The sequence below is a fragment of the Gossypium hirsutum genome, chromosome D08, assembly GCF_007990345.1.
Source record: "Gossypium hirsutum isolate 1008001.06 chromosome D08, Gossypium_hirsutum_v2.1, whole genome shotgun sequence".
NCBI classification, from domain to species: Eukaryota; Viridiplantae; Streptophyta; class Magnoliopsida; order Malvales; family Malvaceae; genus Gossypium; species Gossypium hirsutum.
In genome coordinates, this window is record NC_053444.1 from 53,301,308 (window position 1) to 53,326,396 (window position 25,089).

The 25,089-nt window shown below is 35.5% G+C and overlaps 4 protein-coding genes across 7 annotated transcripts; 1 reads left to right on the forward strand and 3 right to left on the reverse strand.

Annotated features, from left to right (window-relative positions):
• Nucleotides 1-485: 485 nt before the first annotated feature.
• Nucleotides 486-6,656, reverse strand: LOC107899889 (putative disease resistance protein At3g14460). The gene has a single exon (XM_016825629.2). The coding sequence runs from the start codon at nucleotides 4,604-4,606 to the stop codon at nucleotides 641-643; it is 3,966 nt and encodes a 1,321-aa protein (XP_016681118.1). The 5' UTR covers nucleotides 4,607-6,656; the 3' UTR covers nucleotides 486-640.
• Nucleotides 6,657-10,323: 3,667 nt separating this feature from the next.
• On the forward strand, nucleotides 10,324-13,892 carry LOC107900771 (F-box/WD-40 repeat-containing protein At3g52030). Of its 3 annotated transcripts, none has more exons than XM_041098385.1 (10): nucleotides 10,324-10,697; nucleotides 10,802-10,988; nucleotides 11,160-11,214; nucleotides 11,840-11,938; nucleotides 12,176-12,279; nucleotides 12,407-12,496; nucleotides 12,605-12,744; nucleotides 12,850-12,934; nucleotides 13,021-13,391; nucleotides 13,467-13,892. In XM_041098385.1, exons 1-9 carry the CDS (start codon nucleotides 10,622-10,624, stop codon nucleotides 13,382-13,384), a joined length of 1,200 nt encoding a protein of 399 aa, XP_040954319.1. In that variant the 5' UTR covers nucleotides 10,324-10,621; the 3' UTR covers nucleotides 13,385-13,391; nucleotides 13,467-13,892. The 3 variants fall into 3 exon arrangements, with proteins under 3 accessions (XP_040954319.1, XP_016681966.2, XP_016681965.2); XM_016826476.2 differs by having other exon boundaries at nucleotides 10,344-10,697; nucleotides 10,794-10,988; XM_016826477.2 differs by having other exon boundaries at nucleotides 13,021-13,892.
• A 797-nt stretch (nucleotides 13,893-14,689) lies between these two features.
• LOC107900770 (protein PNS1) lies at nucleotides 14,690-17,881 on the reverse strand. The gene is made up of 5 exons (XM_016826474.2): nucleotides 17,659-17,881; nucleotides 17,214-17,552; nucleotides 15,994-16,905; nucleotides 15,386-15,619; nucleotides 14,690-15,234 (listed from the first exon to the last, which is right to left on the reverse strand). Exons 1-5 carry the CDS (start codon nucleotides 17,674-17,676, stop codon nucleotides 15,058-15,060), a joined length of 1,680 nt encoding a protein of 559 aa, XP_016681963.1. The 5' UTR covers nucleotides 17,677-17,881; the 3' UTR covers nucleotides 14,690-15,057.
• Nucleotides 17,882-19,027: 1,146 nt separating this feature from the next.
• Nucleotides 19,028-21,195, reverse strand: LOC107900769 (zinc finger BED domain-containing protein DAYSLEEPER-like). 2 transcript variants are annotated; one of them, XM_016826472.2, is made up of 3 exons: nucleotides 21,049-21,195; nucleotides 19,293-20,312; nucleotides 19,028-19,203 (listed from the first exon to the last, which is right to left on the reverse strand). In XM_016826472.2, the coding sequence occupies exons 2-3, from the start codon at nucleotides 20,122-20,124 to the stop codon at nucleotides 19,139-19,141; spliced, it is 897 nt and encodes a 298-aa protein (XP_016681961.2). In that variant the 5' UTR covers nucleotides 20,125-20,312; nucleotides 21,049-21,195; the 3' UTR covers nucleotides 19,028-19,138. The 2 variants fall into 2 exon arrangements, with proteins under 2 accessions (XP_016681961.2, XP_040954320.1); XM_041098386.1 differs by having other exon boundaries at nucleotides 19,293-19,999; nucleotides 21,049-21,192.
• Between the last annotated feature and the right edge of the window lie 3,894 nt (nucleotides 21,196-25,089).

The following is a 25,089-nucleotide window of genomic DNA, read 5'->3' on the forward strand; positions in this document are numbered from 1 at the left end:
TGAATTTGAGATTGCAAGTTTTCATCTCATCACATCTTCAAGCAACAACAGGGTATGTTTTAAAGTTTTGATTAGAATGGCATGTACTTAGGAAAAAATATTAGATATGTTCCAAGTATTAGTTTTTATGTTCAATTATATTAGTAATTAGCCAAGAATTAATTTGGCACCAAATGTAATATTCCTATATCAGGTTTCTTAAGTCGAACATGGTATAGGGGTGTTACATTAAGTCATGTGGCCTCTGACAAACAATTAGCTGATGTATTAGCTCAAGGACTTAACAACAAAAGCTATCATAATTGGGTTTACAAATTGAGCATGTGACATTTATGCACCAACTTGAGGGGGAGTGTTGACAGCTTATCTCAACTAATCTCATTATTGATTTAATGTATTGATTATGTTTCCTTAGTCCTACTCTTTTAGTATAAATAGTCATGTAAATTTTTTTTTGTTAAATATACAAGAGAAAATTATTCATATTATCAAGATGAACTTTATTTTGGAATTTGGATACATTGAGATTATTACTCTCTCCTATCCACGTTTCATATATGTACATCAGTCTCCAAAAACAGACAGCTTGGAGCTTGAACAACGTGATTAAAGTTCATCATACCCGATCCACCATGTATTTTCAATAAATTTCGAGGCAAGGGATGTCGCGTATGATGGACCAGTATTTTCCTTTCTCTTTTCTGCACATGTCTCGTAAAACAGGACAGTCGGAGATGCATAGCCGTCCTAGTGAGACCGGTAGGCCTGTCTTTGGTAGAAACCGGAGCTTATGGCAGCCTTTAATCTGCAATTCTTGGAGAGCCATGAGGTTTTCTAGTTCCCAGGATAGACATTCCAAATTCTCAAGGCTTTCCAGGCAAATACTGGTTAAAGTCGAAGGAAGCATTACACTCTCAGCTGGAAATGAATCAGTATCTGCAGCAGGGCATGCACCAACAATCTTGATTTCTGTAAGACAATTGAGTTTTTCCAGGCCCCACTCTGACATTGGCTGCTTCAGCTTTTCACAATTATGGAACTCGAGAGAAGTTATGTTGGGAGGCAAACCACCCTCTGGGATGGATGTCAGAGCCACACAGTCTGATAAACTCAGTTCTTGAAGAGAGTTGAAGTTCAGCATATGGTCTGGCAAGGCCCTGAGATTCATACAATTCGATAGCCGGAGGACTTTAAGATCGAGCAATGGCAACACACTTTCCAATAAGGATTCTGAAGCAAGAAAATCAGCTAAACACAAATATTCAAGGCGCGGTGCACAATTCTCATTGCCATCACGTTGCACTCGTCCACCGGGAAGGAACTCTAGATTTCTGCAGCTTTTGATTGTCAAGCTCTTGAGTGTCGAGGGCAATTTGGGTTCCGGGAAGGATTTCAGGGAAGGACAGCTTACCATCTTTAATTCTTCAAGAAGGCAGCAGTCGGAATTGCTGCCATTCATGTCAGGTAATGACTCCAGAGCCTTGCAGTCAAGGATTGTGAGGCACTTTAGTGTATGAGGCAACCCTGTTGCTGGCAAGGACACAAATTTTTGGCAGCTTTCAATCCTGAGATCTTTAAGAGATGAGAGTAGGCATAGTCCTTGCCCTTGCTTTTCTCCAACCAAGGATACAAGCTCGGGACAATTCTTTACTACCAAACTATTTAGCCAAGGCAGGTTTTCTAATTCTGATCCATTCTGCCACAAACACGTTAGTGCACTGCAACCTTCAATCTCTAGAACTTCAAGTCTCATTAAGGCCTTGGAGAGCTCCTCAGTTATGCAGGTAAGGCCTGAAATTCCCTTAATTTTCAATTTGGTGATGGTGTTTTGACCGACCATTCTTCGAAGGATTACGTTAGTACTGTCCTCCACGGTTAATCCACGTAAGCATGTGGAACTTAAAGGTGGATTCATTAGCTGTGGGCAGTTTTGAACTTCTAGTTTTACCAGGGAACTGAGGGTTCTTGGCAGCGTTCCAGCTAATTTAGGACAGTTATGCAGTATAAGCTCACGAAGACAAGGGAAACCTTCTACGCTACCAACACATGAAATCCATTCCTTCCATTCTGTCATGTTCTCAAACCTCAAGATCTCCAAAGATGGAAAACCGTCCCCGTAAAATTCAGGGCCCAACTTTGTCATTGCATGCATGCCTCTTATGTTCAAGCTTTTGAGTGACCGTAGTCGCCCGAGTGATGGCAATGATTTGCAATTTATGCAGTCAAAGAAGTCTAGCTGCTCTATTTTAGCAAAAGAAGGATTCCCTACCCAAAAAGGGAACTTTGTAGCTCCATAATTTGAAATGGACAGCCATTGGAGATCTTTTTGAGGGTTCAGTGACGCAAGGACCTGCTCCTGCATTTGGTTGTCTCTGTTTTTAAAATCATTGCTCCATTCAAGGGCTAGCTTCTTCAGGCCTTGCTTTTGCCTTAGGTTGGCAATCCTTGCATCTTGAATATCCACCACGTTATGCAGCCCTATAATAGAAAGCTGACCTTGAAGAGACAAATCCTTTAACTCCCTTAATGCCAGCCCTCCAGCTTTCCCGATAATGAATTTGGGCAATACCCGGAGACTGGTCAAGTTTCCGAGTCCTGATGGCAGCTCTTGTAGCTTCGGAGTATCTCGGATGTCAAGATGATGCAATTTACTCAGTCCACAAATTTCAACAGGCAAAGCTGTAAGTTCTTTGCATTGGTTTAATATTAACATTTGTAGGTGGTGAAGATTACCAACTGACCGAGGCAGCAATCTTATTGCTGTTCTAGACAAATTAAGGCATCGCAAAAGCTTCAAATCACCAATTGAACTCGATAGCTCTCCGATGAAATAGCCACTCAAGGATAACACTCTTAAGCACTTCAATTTTGGCAGCAATTTGTACAGTACCTTACTACTTAAATAGCAATATCCTCCTCTCTGACATGGTGTCGGCAGTGCTATGAAAGATCGTACGTGTTTCCTTTCATTGAAGATTTCAAACCTTTGTGAGACATCGTATTGGTGGGGAATGAACGAAACATGACGAGCCATTTCGTCGATGTGCAGTTCATGCTCCATATTAAAACAGGAATCACCGGCAACAGATTGAGCAAGGTCGATAATGAGGTCATGCATTACAAACAACGAGCTGTTATTATTTGACTTCTGAAAAAATGACCTTGATAGCAGATCGGAGAAGTACTCATGACCTAAGTCTTCCGGTTGCTTATGCCCTTTCGGTTGCACGAAATCCTCTGCTATCCATAACAGAACCAACTCATCACTATTGAATTCATAGCCCTTTGGAATTAAAGAGCAGTAAGCAAAACATGGCTTCAAATGAGAGGAGAGGTGATGGTAACTCCATCTTAATGCTGCAACAGTGCCTCCTTTCTCTTCTAGTAGATCCCAAATCTTGCTCCTGGATACAGCTTCCCACTCTTTGTATACCTGCTTGGCGCCCAAGTGGCTCGCCAATTCTTTTACCGCTGAAGGTAGCCCCTTGCATTTCTTCACTATTTCTTGGCCAATTTCTTTCAGATGTGGATGGCGTTTGAAATTTTTGCTTTTCAAAGCATGCCAAGCTAAAATTGACAAACAATCATCATCTGCCAACTCTTTCAAAGGAGTATCATGGACTAAGGGACCTGTTATTTGTGAAATGTTTTGATCCTGAGTGGTGACAATGATTTTGCACCCCGAGTTCCCGACTTCGAAAGGACGGATAAGGAGACTCCATTGATTGTAGTTCTGAAGCCGTACATCATCTAAGACAAGTAAAAGTTTCTTCCCTGATAACTCCTCCTTTAGCTTGAGCTGGAACAAATTCAAGTCGGTGGTACAAGAAATGCTAGGACTGACTGCTTGTAGAATGGCTTTTGTGATCTCTGTGACACCAAAATCTTCTGAGACATGGATCCATGCTCGCAAGTCGAAAAAATATTTGACTTTACCATCATTGTAAACCAGCTGAGCAAGTGTGGTCTTGCCAATCCCTGCGATGCCAGTTATGCTAATAACAGGGACATGAATATCTTCTTCACTTGTCTTCTCAACCAGCAACGATTTAAGTATTGCTTCCTTCTCATTTCCCCTGCCGAAAACCTTGATTTCACTGACTACAGATGTTGTGGGCAGTCTTTGATGATCTCTTGCTTTGTGGGCCTTTCCTCCAACATTATCTCCAAGTCTCAGGCTGTTCTTTTCACTTGCAATCTGCTGCAGCCTTGTGGTGATCCCCTTTATCTTTGACACCATCTTCACATTAAACATGCCACTCCATTTCAAACCTCTCAAGCAATGCATTTTCACCTTACTATGTTTCACTGTTGACTTGCGCCGCAAAGCTTCGTAGTCAAACTTCTCTAATATGTCCTTGACTTGGTAAGCCAAGTCTTGTAATTCTTTCAACCATATTTTGGCACTCCTATCCATTACTTGCTTCTCTTCTGCATCTGCGACAACTGCTTTGATATTCTGCAATATGTTCTTCAACTTTTGGAGTTCAGCATAAATCTTCTTCTGCCGAGCAAAGTTTATCAAGTCAGAAGCGTTGAACTTGGTGAGTAACTCCTCAAACATTTCAGAGAAAAAAGCTTCTCCAACTGCAGCAACGGCTTCCATGATTAGTACTTCGAAGAAACAAAACAAGCAGTGGATCAAGTTTGAAACTGAAGACGAAACCAGTACAGGTTACAGAGAATAATCATCGGAAACAGAATAAGACGTGAGATAAGTTCATGTCATGACTGTAAGTCAAGCACCAAGTTTCCTACACTATTTCTTTTCCTTCCTGAGTTTGACATCTTGTCGAGAGGTCCCACGATGAGAGAATTGGAAGGAAGTTTCCTCCATGACTAATGGTTTAGATATCTTTTTATAAACTGTGGTTCACAAATATCAACCCAACTCATCTCGTGCAGTTAAGAAGCCTGGATTCCGTCACTAATGTACGACAAAAACAAAAGTAGAACTTCATTGATTGGTCCATATTTTCTTTTGCCTTTCCATGTTTTCGTTTTATTAGAAGAAAAAAGACTCAGTGCTTTGATAGTTACTTGGATGGATAGATAATTAAAGCTAAAGGAGATTTGCTTGGTGTAGAAAAAGTGTGGAAAGTTGGCAGTCCGGACGGTTCATGCATTTGCAGAATTTTCCTCCCGGTTACAAGATAGAGCAAAGAAATTTCAGTGCAGAAAAATGAAGCCTTATATTCCAATTTTTTTCCAGCTATGTGAAAGGTAAGTAAACATTATTAAACATCTAGTCATAATTATTTATTTTTAAAATGTACCCTACGGGTATGTAAATTAATATATGAAAAATATTTTAAAAAATATGGTAACTTCAAAACAATATATCAAAATAATTTGATATCTATATGTACCAGAAGTAGAAAAAAAAAACAACAATGCTACTGGTTGGCACTAAAAATCCTGTTATGAACAACATAGTCTGGGCAAAGGAATCCTTGTACACTTCAGTCTTCAACCTGCTAACTCTATTCTCTTGAGCTTTCCATTTTGCATCCCTTTCTTATCTAGAAGTTCAAGTCAAGCTAGCATTGAGTTAAGAGTAAATAATAATCACAGGTGAAATGGCAAAAATATGTGTTGTTAGTTAATATCATTCTCAAATTCAATCCTTCCATAATTCATGTCTCATACCATACAAATACTAAAAATATCTCAGCATAGATGAGAGCCAGGATCAAATCAAAGTTTGTGACAAAACTTGTCTAGAATGATGAGAATTTACCTTGAATCCTCCATTTCATGCAGTTTCCTCCCATTTTCTTATGTTGACGAGGAAATTTTCCAAGTCAACTAAACTGTTGACACCATTTTTTTTATTGAAAAACGGGGTCGACTTGGGTTTTGAAAATGAAAACGGGAGTCGCCACCAGTCTTTTTTATAAGGTGTTATTGGATCACCTTGCAAAGCGGTTGTTTTTAATAAACAATTTAATTTTATTAAAACAACGATTTTGGTCCACGAAATTCAAAAAACGGGTTCGGGAGTCGGTTACGCACGAGGAAGGATTAGCACCCTCGATACGCCCAAAATTGGTACTTAGTTGATTACTTAAAATTTTTTTATTTTCGTTTTTTGGCAAATGTATACGGTTTTTTTTATATATATGTATATATATGTATATATATAAATATAAAAAGAACAGATGCAAAAAAAGAGATGTGAAAAAGAAACCTTGAAACTTGTTTTTTTTATTTCTTTTAAAGTTCTTGTACCAAAATCTAAAAAAAAACCCCTAAAATACATTTTTCGTTGGCTTTTATAGCCAATCTTTGCTACCGTTTCTTGTCTTTTCTTCTTTGATTTTACAGGTGCAAGTGGGCGGTGGAAGGCAAGTGATGGGACAGTGGCGGTGGCACTAGGTCGGCGACCAGCAGGGCAGAGAAGACCCTAGGTGCAGCGCACCTAGGGTTTGAAAAATTTTAATTTTTTGTTTCTGATTTGGGTTTCTGGGCTAGGGTTAGATTTAGGCTTATTAAGCTTTTTGTTTTCTGGTTTGGGCTGTGGTGTATTGGGCTAGGCTAGTTGGGTCTGGGGCTGTTTGGTTAGGGTAATGGGTTGTTTGTAATTGGGCCCCGGGTCAAAAATTGGGCCCTACATAAACTGTTCAGTAAATAAAAGATTAATGATGCGATGGTCTTATTAAATCGTTTCAAGATTTTTTTTAGTGGCAATTACTAATTACAAGTGGAAACACGAAAGGAAACTCAAGGTAGCAGATACAAGACAACCTTGAGTTTGAGTTGGTATGCACGATATTGCCGAGATATTACATGAAGGGTACTAAAATTATTAAAAAAAATGTTTCTTTTTGGGACAATCAAATATTAGTTTTCAGCTTTAAATACTTGTAATCAATAATAAATCCCTCGGAGGTTTTGCAGGTCGATATTAGATGGTCTTTGTTTATGAGGTTGAGCCTGCAAGGTATGGAAACTTTGTTTATATCCGATTTCCAGTGATGGTGATGATAAATTAGCTGTAATCCCTAAACCTGGAATGGCCAGATAGTGGTGAAATGAACTTTTGGTAGCTTTGTCTATAGGGATAATATATTTTCTCCCTTAGCTAGTTTCACTTCGATTTTGGTCTTAAATTTAAAAATTATAAAAGTTTGATCTGATGCACCCTAAGATCACGTCAAATAGTCACTTGAAAATTGTAAATTTATATAAATTTTTATGTGATAAGTTAGAATAATTTTAAAGTGTTACATACAATGTTTTAATAATTGGATAGGTGGTTGAATAGGTTAGACCATCGATTTCTTATCCAATCAGTTTGATCGGTTCGACCATTGGACCAACAATACTTAAAAATTCATAAAAATATAAAAAAATTAAAAAGATAAAAAATTATTAAATCGGTTAAACATGTTCAACTGTCAATTTTTGTTTCGGTTTTTTATTTTCACCAATTTCAAGTCAATTGATTCAACCCATTTGTTCGAACTGTTAATCGATCAGTTCTCAGTCCATCTGATCTGATTATGTTCCAGTAACATTGGTCACGTTATCAAATCTTGACAGAATTTGAGTTAAATGATCAAAATAAATCTAATTACCAAATTCAATAATCGAAAATATAAATATCAAAATAAACCTAATTAACATTCAAGTAAAAATATATATTATACCTTTACGTTAATGTCCAAAGTTAAGCAATTTGTTTAAACCGAAAAGCCTCGAAAAAAAATGTTTATTATGATATGAATGGTTTGAAGGTTATTACCAAACAATTTGTATTACCTGTAATTGAATTACTAAAACAGGAAAAAAATTATTTATTTTATTTTTTAAATATTATAAAAAATAATTGTTATACATCTATAATAATATTTGAGATATTTCTAACAACATTTAAAATTTAGATTATATTTAATTTTTTTTATTTTAAATTTAAAAATTATAATGTATTAATAATATTATTACTTAATGAGACTTAGATTGCATTTTTAGTAAAATTTACAAATATAATTTTTTGTATTAAAGACTGTTTTTATTTAATAAATTAAAATTAATATATTTTCATTTACAATTTAAACATTTTATTAAAATAATATCTTAAGTAAAAAAAATATTTTTATTTCGTGTAAGAATAGAATTTTTTTTACTAAAATTTAAGACAATAGGATGTTTTAAATGATTAATTTAGTAAGTTGTTATTGTTATTGTTATAAATGAAAAGTTGGTATAGATGAAAAAAATAAAGCATAAATAACCAGTTTGTTATAATGAAATGTTGTTATAGATGTTGGTTGTTATAAAGAGTTGATAGAACTCACACTCTATCAATTTGAGATTGAGCTTAATAGATGATAAGCTATAAAAGTAACATATTTTAATCTCATTCTTAATGCGTTTTTGGATGATTAATTATGCAAATTAGTGAATATGATGTTTCTAATCCGTTAAATTCATGTTTCTATACTTAGGAGAGCATTTGGGAGTGGAAGGAGCAAAAAACGAGCCAAAATCGGACAAATAAAGCTATTTTCAAGAGCCACATGACCTGGGCATTTCCACACGGGCTAGGCATATGCTCATGTGAGCCACACGGGTTTGACACACGCCCATGTGTCATCCCATGTTGATTTCGCATCATTCTTCCCAAATACGTGGAAAAACCTAATTTTTAGGCTTTCTAAGCATTCTAAAGTCTATAAATACCCACTATAAGAAGACATAAGAGGGCAATTAGAGAAGATCGAAGAAAACACTCAAAGGACACCATCGGAATCAACTAGGAAGCAGGTCTCCATCAAGATCAAAGATCTCCTTTTAATTTCTTTCGAAGTTTTATTAAGTTTCTTATGTCTTGTGATTATTCTAACTTTGAGATGTTTTTATTCAGGATTATGAACTAACTCCCTAGATAACTAGGGAGGATGAAACCTATGATGAATCCTTTTATTTAATTTCTGTTTTTATGCGATAAATACTTGATTCTTGTTCTCAATTATGTATGCTTATTTCTTATTTTAAAATTTCTGGGATATTAATTTATGTTTAGTGTGCTTATTCCAGTGGAGGAAAAGTTCCTGTTTAATAGTAGATCTGGCATAATTGAGTGGAGTTGCATGCAATCTTAGAAATAGAACGACATAAATCTACCGGATTAGAGTCAAATCTAATAGGGGAATCCATAGATCGAGTTAATACGACGATAAGGGTTTTAATTAGAAAGAAATTTCAATTAATCAACCAAGAGTCAGTTGTTCTTAACCCTCGAAAGAGATATTAACATAATTTAGGGATTTCTACGGATCAAGACACAAGTGAATAAATCGTTTAACTCAGATTCATAATAATAGGTAAAGTCTAAGTGGAATCTTTCCTGGATATTATCTATCTCATTGGTTAATATTTGACTATTTCTTTGATTCATTCTCTGTTGCGTTCTTAGTTAAATTAGTTTAGTAAATTTAGATTAAAACACATCACCCCATATTGTCGGCTAAATAATAGAAAAATAGTAATTACTAGTACTTTTAGTCTTCGTGGATATAATATTCCCTACTCACCATAGCTATACTATTGTTCGATAGGTGCATTTGCCTTTGTCATATTTATAGTTAGTTTTGTGACCATCAGTAGAGAAGATTAAGTGGTAGAAAGTTGAGAACGACTAAGTCTACCTAATCTAAAAACATAAATATAATTCGGATAAAGAGTTTATTGTTATAAATATCACTATGGCTAGATTTTTTAAAGAAAATTTTAAATTTCCATTGTGCTTCTAAACATTGTTTTCAAACATATTTTTCCAACAAAGGAAAAGCAAGAGAAGGCTAAGTAAACATGTGAAAGGCTTAAGTGAGAAAAGGAGAAAAGATCCATCATACATCTGTGTTGGGGTATATATAAAGGAAGCCCCTCTTATCTAGTAGTGTCATGCCATCGACAGTACGAATAATGGTCTGTTTGTTGGTAGGCTAGGTGGCAAGTTTGTTACATGTTAGTTGTCGTCAAGTATAGTATTACGGGGTCTTGTTTTGACATTTCCTTTACAAAGATAGTACGAGATTGTTATGTTTTAGTGTTCTCCATGGACAATCTGTACCGAGTGACCAAAAGCAATGTGGCTCCCCTTACAAGTGGTGTGAGGCGTGCACGCGGCGGGTCATGAATGATCAGTCGGATAGTCATTATTGATGGTACAAGATAAAGGGCTATCCGTGGGCGCCTCCTAAATCGCTTCTCATGCTACCATATCTAATCAGAGATACGGACATAACAGTTACTTACTTTAAGAAAAAAAAACAATTAGGTACTTAAATGAAAAAGTTGTGGAAAATTTTTCATATAAACTTTTCATGAAGAAAAAAGTAGCATGTTTGGCCCAAATGACATGGGAAAGGTCTAATATGCTCCAGATTCCAGAGCCTGCCTCATAAGCCGAATTCGGCTTTACTCTGAACGGTGCCTTTCTCATTTGGACGTTTTCCGTTATAATCTCAACTCTCAATTTCTTTCTTTCTCTTCTCTCTGTCTTAGGGCTTTAATAAGCGAGGCGAAAATATGGAACACGGACCGTCGGGCGGTTCGACGGCGATGAGAAGAAGAAGTGGCGTGAGAGGTGGGGCAAGGATGGAGTGCCTCGAACATGATATACTTTGTATCATCTTCTCCTTCCTCGACGTCTTCGACCTCGTTCGCTGCACTGCCGTTTGCAAATCCTGGTACTCTTTCTCTCTCTCTGGTTCTGCTCTCTCAATTTTTCTTTTTAAAAAGGATTTTACCTTACTTGCTTCTTTTTTTGTTTTACTTTTATTAAGGAATGCAGTCATTAGAAAGTCTGAGTTATTGCAAGTATTGTATTTCAAGCTGCGGCGGGATTCTGGTGAGTCTACTTCTTCAGGGCAACGGAAATCAATGGAATTTGGTCTACAAGAAGTAGCCATGAAGTATCATAGGCTATGTTTACAAAGAGGTCGCATCGACATTCATCGGTGGAAAGCTCACTCAGTCGGGTAAGGTTTCATTGCTGTTTCCCCGCCACTCTTTTTGTTGAAATGCATGTCCTTCGATTACCAATTACTTTTCCAAAGCAATTAACTTGAAGTTGCTGCTTATCGTATTGCAAAAGATAGTTGAAACCGGGGCCTTGAAATTTGAATGTTTCTAACTTTGCATTCTGTTAGGGTTGATCAGTGCCGGATGAAGATGGGCTTACTTCTCACCGGCGTTGGTGACAAGGTATACTTTTGTTGCATAATCCTTTTCATGTCAATTCTTTCAATTTAATCACACCTGCTTACCTTACCCTGGTGATGCATCAAAAGAAAAGGCATTATTCATGCCAGTTTCATGTGCATGTGATAAACCCATCCAATGCGGATGCTATCCCTTCTACTCAAATTTGAAAACTAGTACCAGAAAGATAATTCCGTGCTTTTAATGAGTCAAATAGGCATTTTGGGTAATTGACTATGGAATATTTAATGTCACAATTTGATTATTTTGGATATATAGAAACCATATAGTTATGGACATGGCAAATGTGGAACATCTACGTCTTTTTGGAAATTGCCTTTCTACTTGGCGATGTTATTAATAGTAACTAGGCACTCCAAACCCAATCCCAAAGTAATGCTTGGAATCCTAATCTCGAGTTGAGGCAAGCTTTAGTTTTCCAAGATAAAGCCAAATCAATGTCAATAAAAAGTAAAGTGCTGCTCCAAGTTTTTCATGAATCATGATATGCTATATAAAACTAATATGGATGCCTTTTTTTATAGTAAACTTTATCCTTCTTTTGTGTGAGAGGCTTTTACTTTACCCTTAAGTCTTCTCATGCTTTACTTGGAAACAACTTAACCAGGTCATGCGTCTTTGGTCTTTGGACAGCTACAAATGTGAGGAAGAATATTACATTCCTGATACTGCCTCCCTAGTGGACTTTGATTTCGATGAGAGCAAGGTAAATCCATTCTTTTTTTGTGATTAGCTGCTTAGTGTCTCTCCCAGTCTCTAATTCCCCTTGTTTGCTCATCACTATCCTCTCTTTTTTCCAACCATATCTCGTAGATTAGCATGCAAGTGGTCTCGAACATCTACTGCTCTTATTAAGAATTTAGTTCTGCTCATGTTGAATGTTTTCAGATGATTTGGTAACATAAATTCTTTTGAATTATTTCTATGCATTTCTTCCTTCCAGATTGTTGGCTTGCTTGGTAGCCGTGTCGGTATATGGACACGTAATGGGAAAAGAAGTATATTTCCCTCGCGAGAAGGCACATTCTCAAAAGGTTTATGTGTGCGGTATGAAAATGCTCACATTATGTTTATTGACAGAATTGTCTGGAAAAAATATTCTTGTCTAAAATCTCACTCTTACACCACATTTATCAATTAGTATCCAAGAAAAATAAACACCTTTCTGCTATAGGTACATTGATCCAGATGCTGTCATTGGATGTGAGGATGGAACTGCTCGTGTATTTGACATGTACAGCCGGACATGTTCACGAATTATCAAGTGTGCACTGTGCTTGTAGAATATTATATGTTTCATTCTTTCTTGTCTTCTGAATTCTGATGTTGAAAGCAATCTGTTTAATGCTGCTCGTTGATCTCTACATTGTAGGATGCATGCTGGCCCTGTAACATGCTTAGCTCTGAGTGATGATGAGTTGATTCTCAGTGGGAGCTCTCTTGGTAGTGTCTCAATATCTGATCTTGCATCCGATCAGCGGGTAGCTAGACTGAGGTCAACTGACTCGGCAGGTTAGATAATTAAAAACTTATGGACATCTTGCATTTAACATCACTTTTTTTTTTGTTGGTATTTTGCATCTGAAATGTGAAACTAATTTATTCTTATTCTTACAGGCATAAGGACCCTGTGTTTCAACCCTTGTTCTCATTTAGTGTTTGCAGGGACAACAGTTGGATATACATATTGTTGGGACCTTAGGTATGTTAATTGGCAATTTAGTAGATCTAGTCATATGGAGATTACAAGAAATGAGTGGTTGAATTACCTTGCTCTTGAATATGCAGGACCATGAAATCTTTGTGGGAGACACGAATAAGTTCAAATGTTCTGTATTCCTTGAGCTACTTGCGGAGTGATAATTCAACCTTGGCTGTTGGTGGAATAGATGGTGTGCTTCGAGTTTTAAATCAGAACACAGGCGAAGTTCTTTCAAGATGTCTCATAGATGATGAGAGGCCGATAAGTTCCACTAGAAATATGCACGCCTTCATTGAGAAAAAGAAAGGAATAAGGCTACCAGAAGATGCCGAAGTTGACCGGATACCTAGAACATGTCGACCTCCCATAACATGCTTGTCAGTTGGGATGAAAAAAGTTGTCACTGCACATAATAGCAAGTACATTAGGATGTGGGAATTCAACATGTAACCGAAAGGTTTTTATCAACTTTAATTGTATATCTCTATTATCCCATCAGAATTAAGATACAATCTCCGTTGTAACCATGCAGCTCCTTCGTTATCTGGGTGGATCTTCCAAGCAGGTAGAGTTCCCACAACTCCTGCTGAGCCTCATGATGTGACCCGCCACCAATCCCATTCCAGAAATTACAGGGCCTTGCCTTCATGTCCAATGAGTGAGGAAGCTTCAACTAAGATTGTAACAACGTCTAGGTAAGGTCTATTTTGGCTCTTTCAAAAGATATGTTAATGTTAGCCAAAGTTGACAGTTATAGCTCCTTAGTCCTTACCTTACAAAAATGACTTAGAATCTATTGCTATTCAGTTTGATGATGAGATCTTCCTTTTCTTTATTATTTATGTAAAGATATTTATGTTTGTTCAATAGAGGAATTTGTATAACTCATTCTGATACGATGGAACATGTGCTGTAGCAAGTAACATCATTTCTTTTAATCACATGCTCATTCAAAATATATAACGTAGTTATGAAAAAGTATATATATTTATTTCTTTCCCCATGATGATAGAATATTTAAAAAAGAACAGGAATGCATATGCATGTATCTAAGTTATACTTTTTTTCCCTTTAGGTTTCTTTTACACCCCAACACATGTAACTTCATCAAAACATGCTCATCGATTCAATCCAAAACTGTTGAATAGAATTAGCATAGGAGTACTTTTAATATAAGCTGTAGTATTCGAAAGAGAAAAAAATGTTAAAAACTTGTGTACTCACCAGCACTAGCAGTAGCAGGTGAGAGCTATGGGACCACCTTGGATAATAGCTTAGATATTAGTGGAAAACACTTGGAATCCTTAATTGCTAACGCTCCCTTTCAAACGTTCAATCAAACTCCATTTTCACAAGAAAAATATGTTGACAATGGTATCCATTGACACATCCTGATAGTGAAACCCCTACCCCCCAAAGTAAAGATGCTATTCTCTTAAAATAGAACTTTTAACATTCCACTACCACAAGAATCCGGTTAACTTGTATTGTTTAAGTCTATATAGACAAAATCTGGAGATCAGAAAAAAGGCATCCCATTGCCTTGAATCTTGATTTGATTTAATGAAGCTGCTTATTTTATAATGTTGACTCCTTGTTTTGTACCACCCATGATATTCCCTTCCTTTCACATTAAGACTAATTAATTAAAGGATTGGAAGTGATAGAAGTAGTAGTAAAATTCAATTAAATAATGGTGGGTGGGAAAGTAATAAATTAATTGGAGCATTTTTAACGTGGTATCCTAAACGTATATGCAGAAAAAATAATTATTATTATTATCATTATAAATACAACCAAGAAAATGACGAAAATAAAAAAGTTGCATTGTCATTGTAGCGTTGCAGGTTGGAATCTCAGTGGGCTCTCCATACTCCAATGATGGTTAAACTTTTTACATTCAAAATTCGCCTTTCGTCACCAGCCAGCCACCAGGGCCACCCTGGATTGATTTTTACCTCAGAGAGTAGGCCTTATTTGAGTCTCCATGCCACCCCCATTGAAACTGACCATTGCCTGCTAAATTTTGGAAGTATGGCCCCCATTTTCCTACATAATTTCTGTATATACATGTGTAGGAAAATCGTAGACTTTTGTCTCTTTTTACCTCTCACCGGCAGTGGCTATCTCGTAAATCGACGGGGAACACGAGGTGTCGGCACCACCACATCCCGACCAGCCTTAATCAACTCCAGACGTTCTTTTATTGTTTTATCAAACAATCGGTTCTCGGGATTTTCAGCATAGCAAACGTAGTAACAGCTCACACATGCATGGGGCAATGCCATTGCGATCCTCGTCTGTCAATGCCAATTTTATAATAAATTTTGAATTAGATCAATCATGGAGCTGAGACATATAACAAACATGCACACATATATAACGCAAGTTGATCGCACAATCACAATTTCTTAATTAAAAAATGGGAATAATCCAATAGGAGATGCTAACCATGAGGTATCCAATGAAGAATGCAAGGAGGGAGATGGTGGCAGTGAATGGTTGGTGGACTTTAGCAGTCCAAGCGGCCACCACAATAACACAAATCGAGCCACTGCAAACGCCTGTAAGGAAGCAAATCGCGCTCATCATGTCAGAATCTACGATGGGTTCCATTTCTTCCCTCTCAAAAAGTGCCCAAGTATCTTGTGATGCCCTAACGAAACCTTTTCCGTAGGCAGCTATCTGCAGTTAACAGGGTTGGTTTTAAAATAGTTAATAACGTAGGTTAACATTAATCCTTAATCATGGACCACAAACAAAACTAGTATTCAGGTGTTGATTGAAAAGCAAGTAATCCGAAACAGGAAGGGCTCACATTATAAAAAGATAAAAAAGGAATAGGTTGTTGAGAAATCCATAAATGGCCTTAGTTCTTAAAAGTAAAAGACAAACATAAAAGCATTTGACTGGAATGGATCCTTTTGACCCAAAATTCATCTCAACAATTAATGACAACATTGAAGAATGAAGATAATGGTATTTGAGAATGAACCCTGCAACTAATCCAAGCATATCAAAAGTAATTCGGAAGTGAAGTTCATGACTTGTTTGACTACCTGTACATATGCCCATCCATTTCCATATCTGAAGATGGATTGCATAACGTTGAGACAGCAATGAGCACAAGAGAACATGAATTCATCTTCTCCTTCAAGCAAATTCAAGCCTCTGGCAATAATTCTCATGGCTTCGATTGCCGGCACGAATAAGGAACCAAGACAAGCACTTCCGAGATTCCGGGTCAAGGCTCTTTGGAAGCAAAACTGAGTGTCAGACTGCATTCCTCTTAGATAATACAAAGCAATCACTCTGCTAACAGTTAAATTAACTACATTCCTCATCACTTCAGTTGTCCAACACAAGCTTAAGAGTAATGCAATTATAACCAATGCTGGGTAGTAGAAATTCAAGGCCCCAACTACAGCCAAGATCCATAGGGACATCCACAAGAATCCAGCCCCAAGCATCCAATACGCTGGTTGGTTCAAATCACGGAATTTGTCGACCGGTTCCAGTGATTTCAGCAACACTTTATAACAAAAACCGACTCGCTGGGAGACCCAACAAGCATACAAACCATTACCAATTGCAAAGGCAATAAAGCAAACCCCAACACCATCTGTGGCGGGCTTTTGGAAGCAAATCAGAAGGATGCCAGCTGATAAAGACATGAAGAAGGTGCACCACAGGATGAAGTAAACCATGATTTGAGGCCATTCCCGCAAAGCCTTTTGCCAAGCAAATGCAAGAGTAATGCTTAGTAAAGATGCAGCTTCAACTTGTGGCAACAAATATTTAAGAACCCTTTCCTCTTTTCGTTTTGCAGGGTTGGATCCATCTATTAGACCTTGGATTCCCTTGAATATAAGAAAGCAGACTAGTGCTATAGCCGCAACCTTATGCACCAAGTACAGTAATAGGGCTAGTTTGTTGGTGAATCTTCTTGAGTTCAGCGTTGTCACTGATGGCTGGCACAAGAAGGGGAAAATAACCAAGAAAATTGAAGTCAATTACTGATTTTTTTCTGCAGCAATTTCAAGAAATTCTTACAACATAGGATGAATTTTTTTCCCTTCTCATTTATTTCATGAATTTAAGATGCATGTCTGTAACTTCAGTAACATGACATAAATTTCATATTAAATACTAGCTGAAAATAAGCTTTTGCTTTACTTTTTCTTTTACTGAAAATTCCCCCCCCCCAAAAAAAAAAAAAGAAAACCCTTCTTCTAGAAAGAAGGAAGGTGCCCAAAGTTGGATTCTTGAAAGGGCTTACTTGTGGGGTCGGTGTAGAACGAGGCTGAGAACGAGGAGGAGGAGGAGTAGGCTGAAACCGAGAAGACTGATAAGGGGAAGGCGTAGCAACTCTAGTACCACCATTACTGACAATCCTTAAAGGATTTGTAGGGTTCAACCTCTGCAACATTGAGACATGAAAATGGTCTCTTTCGTCTTCAAATCTCTCTAAGCCCTTGCTGTCTTCGACAACAACAGCTCCAACTGGTCCTTTCTCCAAGTCCAATTTCTCTCCCTCCTTCTCCTGCTCTACCACCTCATCCACCCTTTCTTTTCCATCTTCTTTCCTTCCTTCCTTATTTTCGCCTTCCACCACCACCTGCATCAAAGCCGCTAAAAAGGTAAATTACTAAACAAGAAGGAAAACCCGCCGGCCTTCCAAAGAAAACAAGAAGAAAAGAATAAAGGGGAGTCAACAGTTTTACATGTTCAGTGGCACCCATGGCGGCGATGATGACGTCAAGTTCAGGAGACGGCGGAGACGAAGAAAGGGTGACTATCGGAAAAAGTGAAGTGTTTATCTATGTCGTTGGATTTTTTGGTTAGTATGATACAGGTAACTACATTGTAATATTTTTCCTTTTTGTTGGTAGGTGATGTCTAGTGTTTTTTTTTTTTTTTTGGGGGGGGGGGCCTTTTGACTGGTAAAATCTGAAGGTTACTTTACTGTCATTACTGCTATGCCATTGTTGTTTTTGCCATTTGCCACATGCTTCAATTGAGGCGTACCCACCTTGTTCTTTTAATAACCACCCACGCTCTAGAATAGAGCGTGGGAAGCACCGATACAAAGGCGACCGCTGTCATTTTTGACCGCATCTTTTATTTTACCTTTCTACTCCCCTGTAGAGGTGCTCATGGACCAAGTCGGGCTGGGTTCGGGCCGGGCCTATAAAAATTTTAACCCATTTCTTAAGCTCGGATTCAATTCGGCCCGAAATATGGGCTTGATATTTTGCCTAAACTCGGCTCGTGGAAAAATATGAAGTCTGGGCCCGACCCGTTTTTTTTTACTTAAAAGTTAAAACTAATTGTTATTAAAATTCATTGTTATTGAATTTATATCAAATATCAAATTGTAATTTTTTTTGTATATAATGAACAAAAAAATAAAATAAGATTACTTATTTGAATTTAATTACAAACAATCAAATCTTAAAAATAAAAACTGATTATACAAGTAATTACAAACAATTAACTAAGAATTTAATTACTTTTAACTTTTTAACTTAAATATTTTAAAGTTTATCATATCATTACATTTTTATGCTTTTAAAGGATAACAATATCAAAATTGATCCATACTATTACTCTCATTGATCTTTAATCCATAGTTCCATACTCAATTTAATAAGTAAGACAAAAGTAGTCAAAAAAATACTTATTATATAAATTTTAAAATATAGAGTCAGTTCTTAACTTCTTATTCTGTACTCTATACTTAAAATGGTAAAGCTCAACTTTTTTTTCTTTTTTAAAAGTTTTAATCCAAAGATCAAAGTTACTAGATGAAAAAGAGATCAACTAGAATGTATCAAATGAATTTCCAAATCTAGCATAGCATATCAAGAAAGAATATGATAACTAATCAGAATAAATCTAAAAAAATTTGAATGCCACTGTTTAAATGTTAGTACAAAGTTTTAGCTATATGTTTGTTGTTAATCATAATAATCACAACAAAATCAAGCACTGAAAATCCCAATTTCTAATTTTGGTTCAAACTATGTTTGAGATAAGAAAACATAAGTTCAACCCCACAAGTACATATACCTCCAAAATGACTTTGGAAAATTAAGCAACAAACCATAATATTCATACATTAATCCATCAACATATTTAATTTCATAACAAAATATAAATTGTAAGCTAAATTAAATTTTAAACATTTAGAAAGAAAGTATCTTAAAAAGCTACTGAAGAAACATCATCATCGTCGTCGTCGTCATCGTCCTTTTTGCAACCAATTTCTAACATGAAATAAGAATAAATAATTAGATAATCAAATTGATGAAAAAATAATATAAAATTCGAACAATAAAACGAGAATAATAATTACCTGCTGAAAATTCCTTAGCTCGCATCCAATCATCCAAGCAAACAACGGCTTGAACCGTTTTTGGCTTAAGTGAACTCCTCAAAGGTGTGATAACTTTCTTACCCATGCTAAAAGCCGATTCGGAAGCTACAGTCGATATTGGAATTGCCAAAAGATCACGAGCCAATAATGAAAGCTCATTGTATCGAACTGAACTTTTGCTCCAATAATCTATTTGACTATTCAACTCAAGCCCCGGTTCTTCCAAATAAATGTCCAACTGTGACTTCTCACTCCTAGTGCTAGATTCATTTAAATACCGTTTATAATCATCACTCTCATCAAAATATCCCCCAAAATTAGCACTACTATCATTGTGTTCATCCAAACCAGAATAAACAGGATTTTTATCCGAAACATTAGAACTCCCAGCCAAAGAGGAAGACGTGGATTTGGATTTCTTAACATACTCATCAAACAAGAGTCTAAGATTGCTAAGAATGGTCTCAACAAAATCTGAAGCATGAATACCATAGATTGTATTAAAGCAATACTGCACATAATTCAACTTGTAACGAGGATCTAAAATTGCAGCACATGACAACATCAACGAATACTCAGCCCAATACTTATTAAATTTCTCTTGCATTTGCTTAACCATTGGAGTTAAAAACGAATAAGGACCTTTAACTGTATCAAGCAAGACCTTGTGTACCTTCCAAACTCCTCTAAAATAAAGATTAGCCGTTGGATAATTAGAACCAGAAAAAACACAAGTCACATCATAAAAGACTTTCAAAAATTTGCAAAGAATAGCAACATTTCTCCACTCCTCGTTAGAAAGTGTAAACATTTGATAATCTTTATCCCGTTGGCCCCAATAATCTAGCACATCTACAAATTGGGTTTTCTAAAGATACTCAGCTAGATATAATCAAACACAAATTCTTCACAAATCACAACTCAACAAAATAAAGTTGACATGGAATTGAATTATCGAAATCATTGCCCAAGTATTCTTTCCCAGTAGTGAAAAAAGTTCTGTGATAAAACAAACAAAAAAACAAAAAAAAATCACTGAAAAACATGAGTTTTAGTTAGATCTTCAAACAGATTTCACATCCAAATAAAGCAAATTTATGCGTCAAATAGAAGAGAAAAAAGGGTTTGCAAGAGAGATTTAAGCAACACAATCTCTCAGCAGTTTCCAACTAAATAAAGATCTAAAATGAATCTTCAAGTAAAGGATCAAAGTCAAAATCAAGCACTATCCCGGTTCTTAAAAATATATGCTTTTTAGGAGCTAAAATCAATTTAGTGATTCAGAAAGTAGAATAATCCCAGAATGAAAGTACCTAACTACCTATAAATCCAAAGCCAAAAAATAATAATAATAATAAGATCAAATTTGAAGTTTTAGCATCTGGGCTTTCAACAAATATCTGAAATTATACATCAAATGAAAAATAATCCAACCAAAATCCGCAAGCTAACTTATGACATCCGATAGCAGAGACAGAAAGAAGGATAGCTACTGAAGCATAGGAGAACCAATATTGATAAGAACATCACTTAAGCTATTTCTGTAATAGCGATAATAGTATGTAGACAGAAGAATTCCTACTAGAAAAGCAGGTCACAAGCAAGAAAAGAATGGATACATCAAATGAAATTATACATCTACGGTCACAAGCAAGTGAGGGAACTGATTCGAATAAAAATGAAAATCAAAAAGAAAAAAGCAAAAAACAAATTCAAAGGTTAACAACAAACTCACCTTTGAGAAGACGAAGAAGGCTAGAAGCAGTGAAGCACTGTGGAGTCGTGGACGTGGAGTCGTGAATCGGTGGAGGTGGAGTTGGATCCTATTTGGGGAAAAAAAGGGAGGGAAGGGGTTAGGGATTTATCTGGGGTCGGGGGAAATGGGGAAGGGAAGGGAAATGGGAAATGTATTAATGACAAAATAAAAAATAAAAAAATAAAAGAAATTATATTAATTAAATTCGGGCCGGGCCCGGGCCAAAATTTTTTTACCCGAGGCCCGGCCCGTTTTTAAAACGGGCCTAATTTCTTACCCAAACCCATATTTCGGGCCAATATTTTACCCGAACCCTCCCATATTTCGGGCGGGCTGTCGGGCCGGGCGCCTATGAGCACCTCTACTCCCTTCCATGGAGTCCCAAGAAGGCAAGAACTCCAACCCCCGGAGGGAGGCTCGGGTTTCATTTTTTAATTTATTATTTCTTAAAAGTTCTTATAATATTATATTATTTTTTGAACGAAAATATTAATATTAGATCATATACGAATTTTTAATTTACACAAATTTATTATCATTTAAGGTGATGATTAAGATGGAGTGAGGTTTTTGACCAAACATTAAATTAGAAATATATATTTTTTATATTTAAGATAAATTATATTAGTAAAAATATTTTAATTAATAAAAATATATTTATAGGGATGTTTAAACCCACATCAATCGTATTAATAAAATTTTAAATCTAGCATTTGATGAAAATTATTTTGATCTTTTTTTTTATACAATTTTATTTTAACATACACATTTTAATTAAATTGATGTTATAAGTGAATTAGACACTGGTTTTGCCATTGGTTTTACTGTGAATTTCAAATTGATGGTGACAAAAGGTAGGCGTTTCATTTTCATTGAGAAAACAAAATAAATTGGCATGTGTGAATTCATATATTTACCTAATTATCATAATTTAATAGAAGAAAAGAAATAGCGTAGACAAGTGGCAGAGAAAATACAAGTATTATTTATCCTTATTAAGTTCACAGGCCGTGCAAGGAACAACAATCCCACACCACACCCATGGTGAGCTCAGATAAGGTGTGGAATTCTTTCACAATAAACATTAATTCCTTCCCCACATATTTCCTCCACCATTCTTTTGTTTCTACGTTTTCCAGTCACATTAATTGTGGGGTTGCTCTGCTTTTTCATCATTAGGCAATAGGCAATGAAATTATTATGTACCACCATTGTGGCCCATCCATAATTCAACACTCTCTCACCAATGAATGTTCCACCAGAGAGTAGGTTCCCTCCCATTACATTTCATCTCCAAACATCACACAACACAGAAATCTACTTGTAAAACAGGTTTATCTTTTTATTTCTGCAGGGGTGGAGCTCCCTTTAAAGTAGAAATTTTTATCTTAAGTTATATATACGTATAAATAATTAAAATATTAAAATTATATTTTTTCGATCGTAAAAATATATAATTTGATTTCCATCCCTTCAAAATATATTTTAACTTCACTTGTATGAAAGCACATTTAGTGGTATAGAGCAGGAGATGGTTCTAACTGTTAATGAAAGTCTGGAATGGTGCAGACTTGAGTTGGAAACTGGGTTGTGAAGGTGAACTGCAGGAAAGAGGGATGAGTTAAGGTGGGTGGGAGTTGGTATTTCAATTGTTCTCTAATGTTTAAGTTAGTAATTTGAGTAAGGATGAATGAAAGATGGAAAGTGATGAACAGTGAATTTACCTTAAAAGTGGTTTTCGGGGATTTTTTTTTTAAATGTTTGCCTCCTTCTAACCTTTCACGTGATTTTTTTTTAGAGCTTTGGAACCCAAAATGCCTCAAGATTGACTCATCCTCTCACCTTGTCCTGCTTTGAGCGCGTCAAACTTGATGTCCGTCTGATATTTGTGGCATTAGATCACTTGTTGTCCCACGTCCTTGACAACATAGTTCCAATAAGACTTTATTCAAACAAAACTTGATGAACATATGGAAAGAGGAGAATGGTAAATCTGTACTATGACAATGTATATACGTAGGCAAATGGAATCATGAAAAAAGAAACCCATCCCTAGCTCTAGCAAAAGGGCAAGTAAATTTGAAGGTAAAATGTTGCTTTTTGAAATAGATGCCTAAAAAAGTTGTGACGTGAATACTTTGTTTAACTTAAACTGTTGTATTAACTGTATCAAATATTATCTTACAGGTAGGGAGATATGGGCCCCTGGACATGCTGACATGCAGACATCATTGGTGTTCGAGTAATAACAGTTTTATATGCTACAAAAGCGGTTCACGTGGCAGAATGTTGGCGCGTGTGTTTCCCACCATAGCTTTAGGCGACGTTGACAACAGTGAAATGGGAAATGGGTTCAAGATTGGATGACTTGGATCCACTTCAACTTGTCCTACGTGTCAGGTCATGTCTTTTTATGATCTAACTTATTGTTGGTTAAGGGAAAAGAAGGCGAGGGTAACGTGCCCTCATGGCCCACTTTAAAAGGGTAAATCCCATTTCAATGCCCAATATCGTGTCCAACCTTGCTTCTAATTTTCTTCGAGGTTAAATTAGGCTATTAGTCCTTGTATTATGACTAATTTATTAATTTAGTTATTGTACTTCAATTTGATATTTTTAATCTTTATACTTTTTAAATATTAAAATATCAGTATTTAATATGTTTTTTTAAATTCATTAAATTATTTTTTGCTATTTTCAAAAGCATATGTCACAAACATATTTTCACGAGTAACTCCATATCAACTTGTTATTTTCATGTATTATACACAAAAGAGCTAGTTAATGGATTTATTATTGTTATTTATATTAATATTAAAATTTTAAAATTCAAAAGGTATAAAAATTAGGAATTATTAAATCGATAAATAGATTAAATCTATAATTCTACACAAAGTACAAGATTAATAGTAAAATTTAACTAAATAATTTAAATAAAGATTAAAATTTAAAATTTAAAAAAAAACTAAAATTGACCCATTCAAAAAATATAAAATTTAAAATTAATCATATTATTAAATGTAGCTTGAAAAGAAAAAATATTTCTAGAAAGAAAGAAACAGTTCTCAACTGATTCTCGAAGGTTCTAGATTTGAATTAAGGTAGTATGATGTCGGTACATGCATTTTTTGTTTGTTTGTTAGAATTTGTATACATTAGTATAAGTTGATTTAAATATACTAAATGAATAAGATAAATTTTAATATCTCATGTATATAATACATAAATTTTAATTATTTACTTTTTAAGCCATTTGGTAAAATATGATTGAAAACTTTAAAAAAATTTTAAAGAATTGCAATGTACTAAAAATATATGTTTTCAATATTTTTTAATTTATTCAAATATTTTTTAGTCAATATCTAAGTGTTTTAAAGTGTTCAAAATATTTCCAAGATGCTTTCGTAGTTAAGTCTCAAGGCATAGGACTCTAAATCTCAAGACATGCAAGTTTGAAACAAAAGTTTTGCTTCAAGGGTTGCATTTCTAGAGACATAGGATTAATATCTCAACATGGCTTGCCAACGACTATTTTTCAGCCAAGTCTCGAGACATATTTTTTTATGTTCAAATTTAATGTTTTCAATGGCTAGAATTCATCCCCGATGACCGTAAACATCCAAACTTATTCATTGGTAGAAATACAAATCAAAGACACACCAATATGTAAGAGTTGAACATCCAAGCATCAAAGTCAAAAGAAAAGATTCAATTTCTTTATTCTTTCATTTTCTCTTGTATATATCTCTAAGAGCTTATTGTTAGATCTTTTATCACACTCATTTTCATTTATTTGAGAGCCTAATTTTTGTAAACACACACCTTATAGAGATCTTTTTGTTTACTTTATCATATCACCAATCATAATTTGGCAGGGTTTTAGTTAAGACATAAAAATTAAAAAAAAAAAAGTTCTAGTTTAACTATAAAAACTAGGAGTGAAAGATTCTATCCAAAATTTAAGAAAAAGATAATGTTGCAATTGTTATACTTTCTCCTTGAAAGGAATCAATTTTAGTA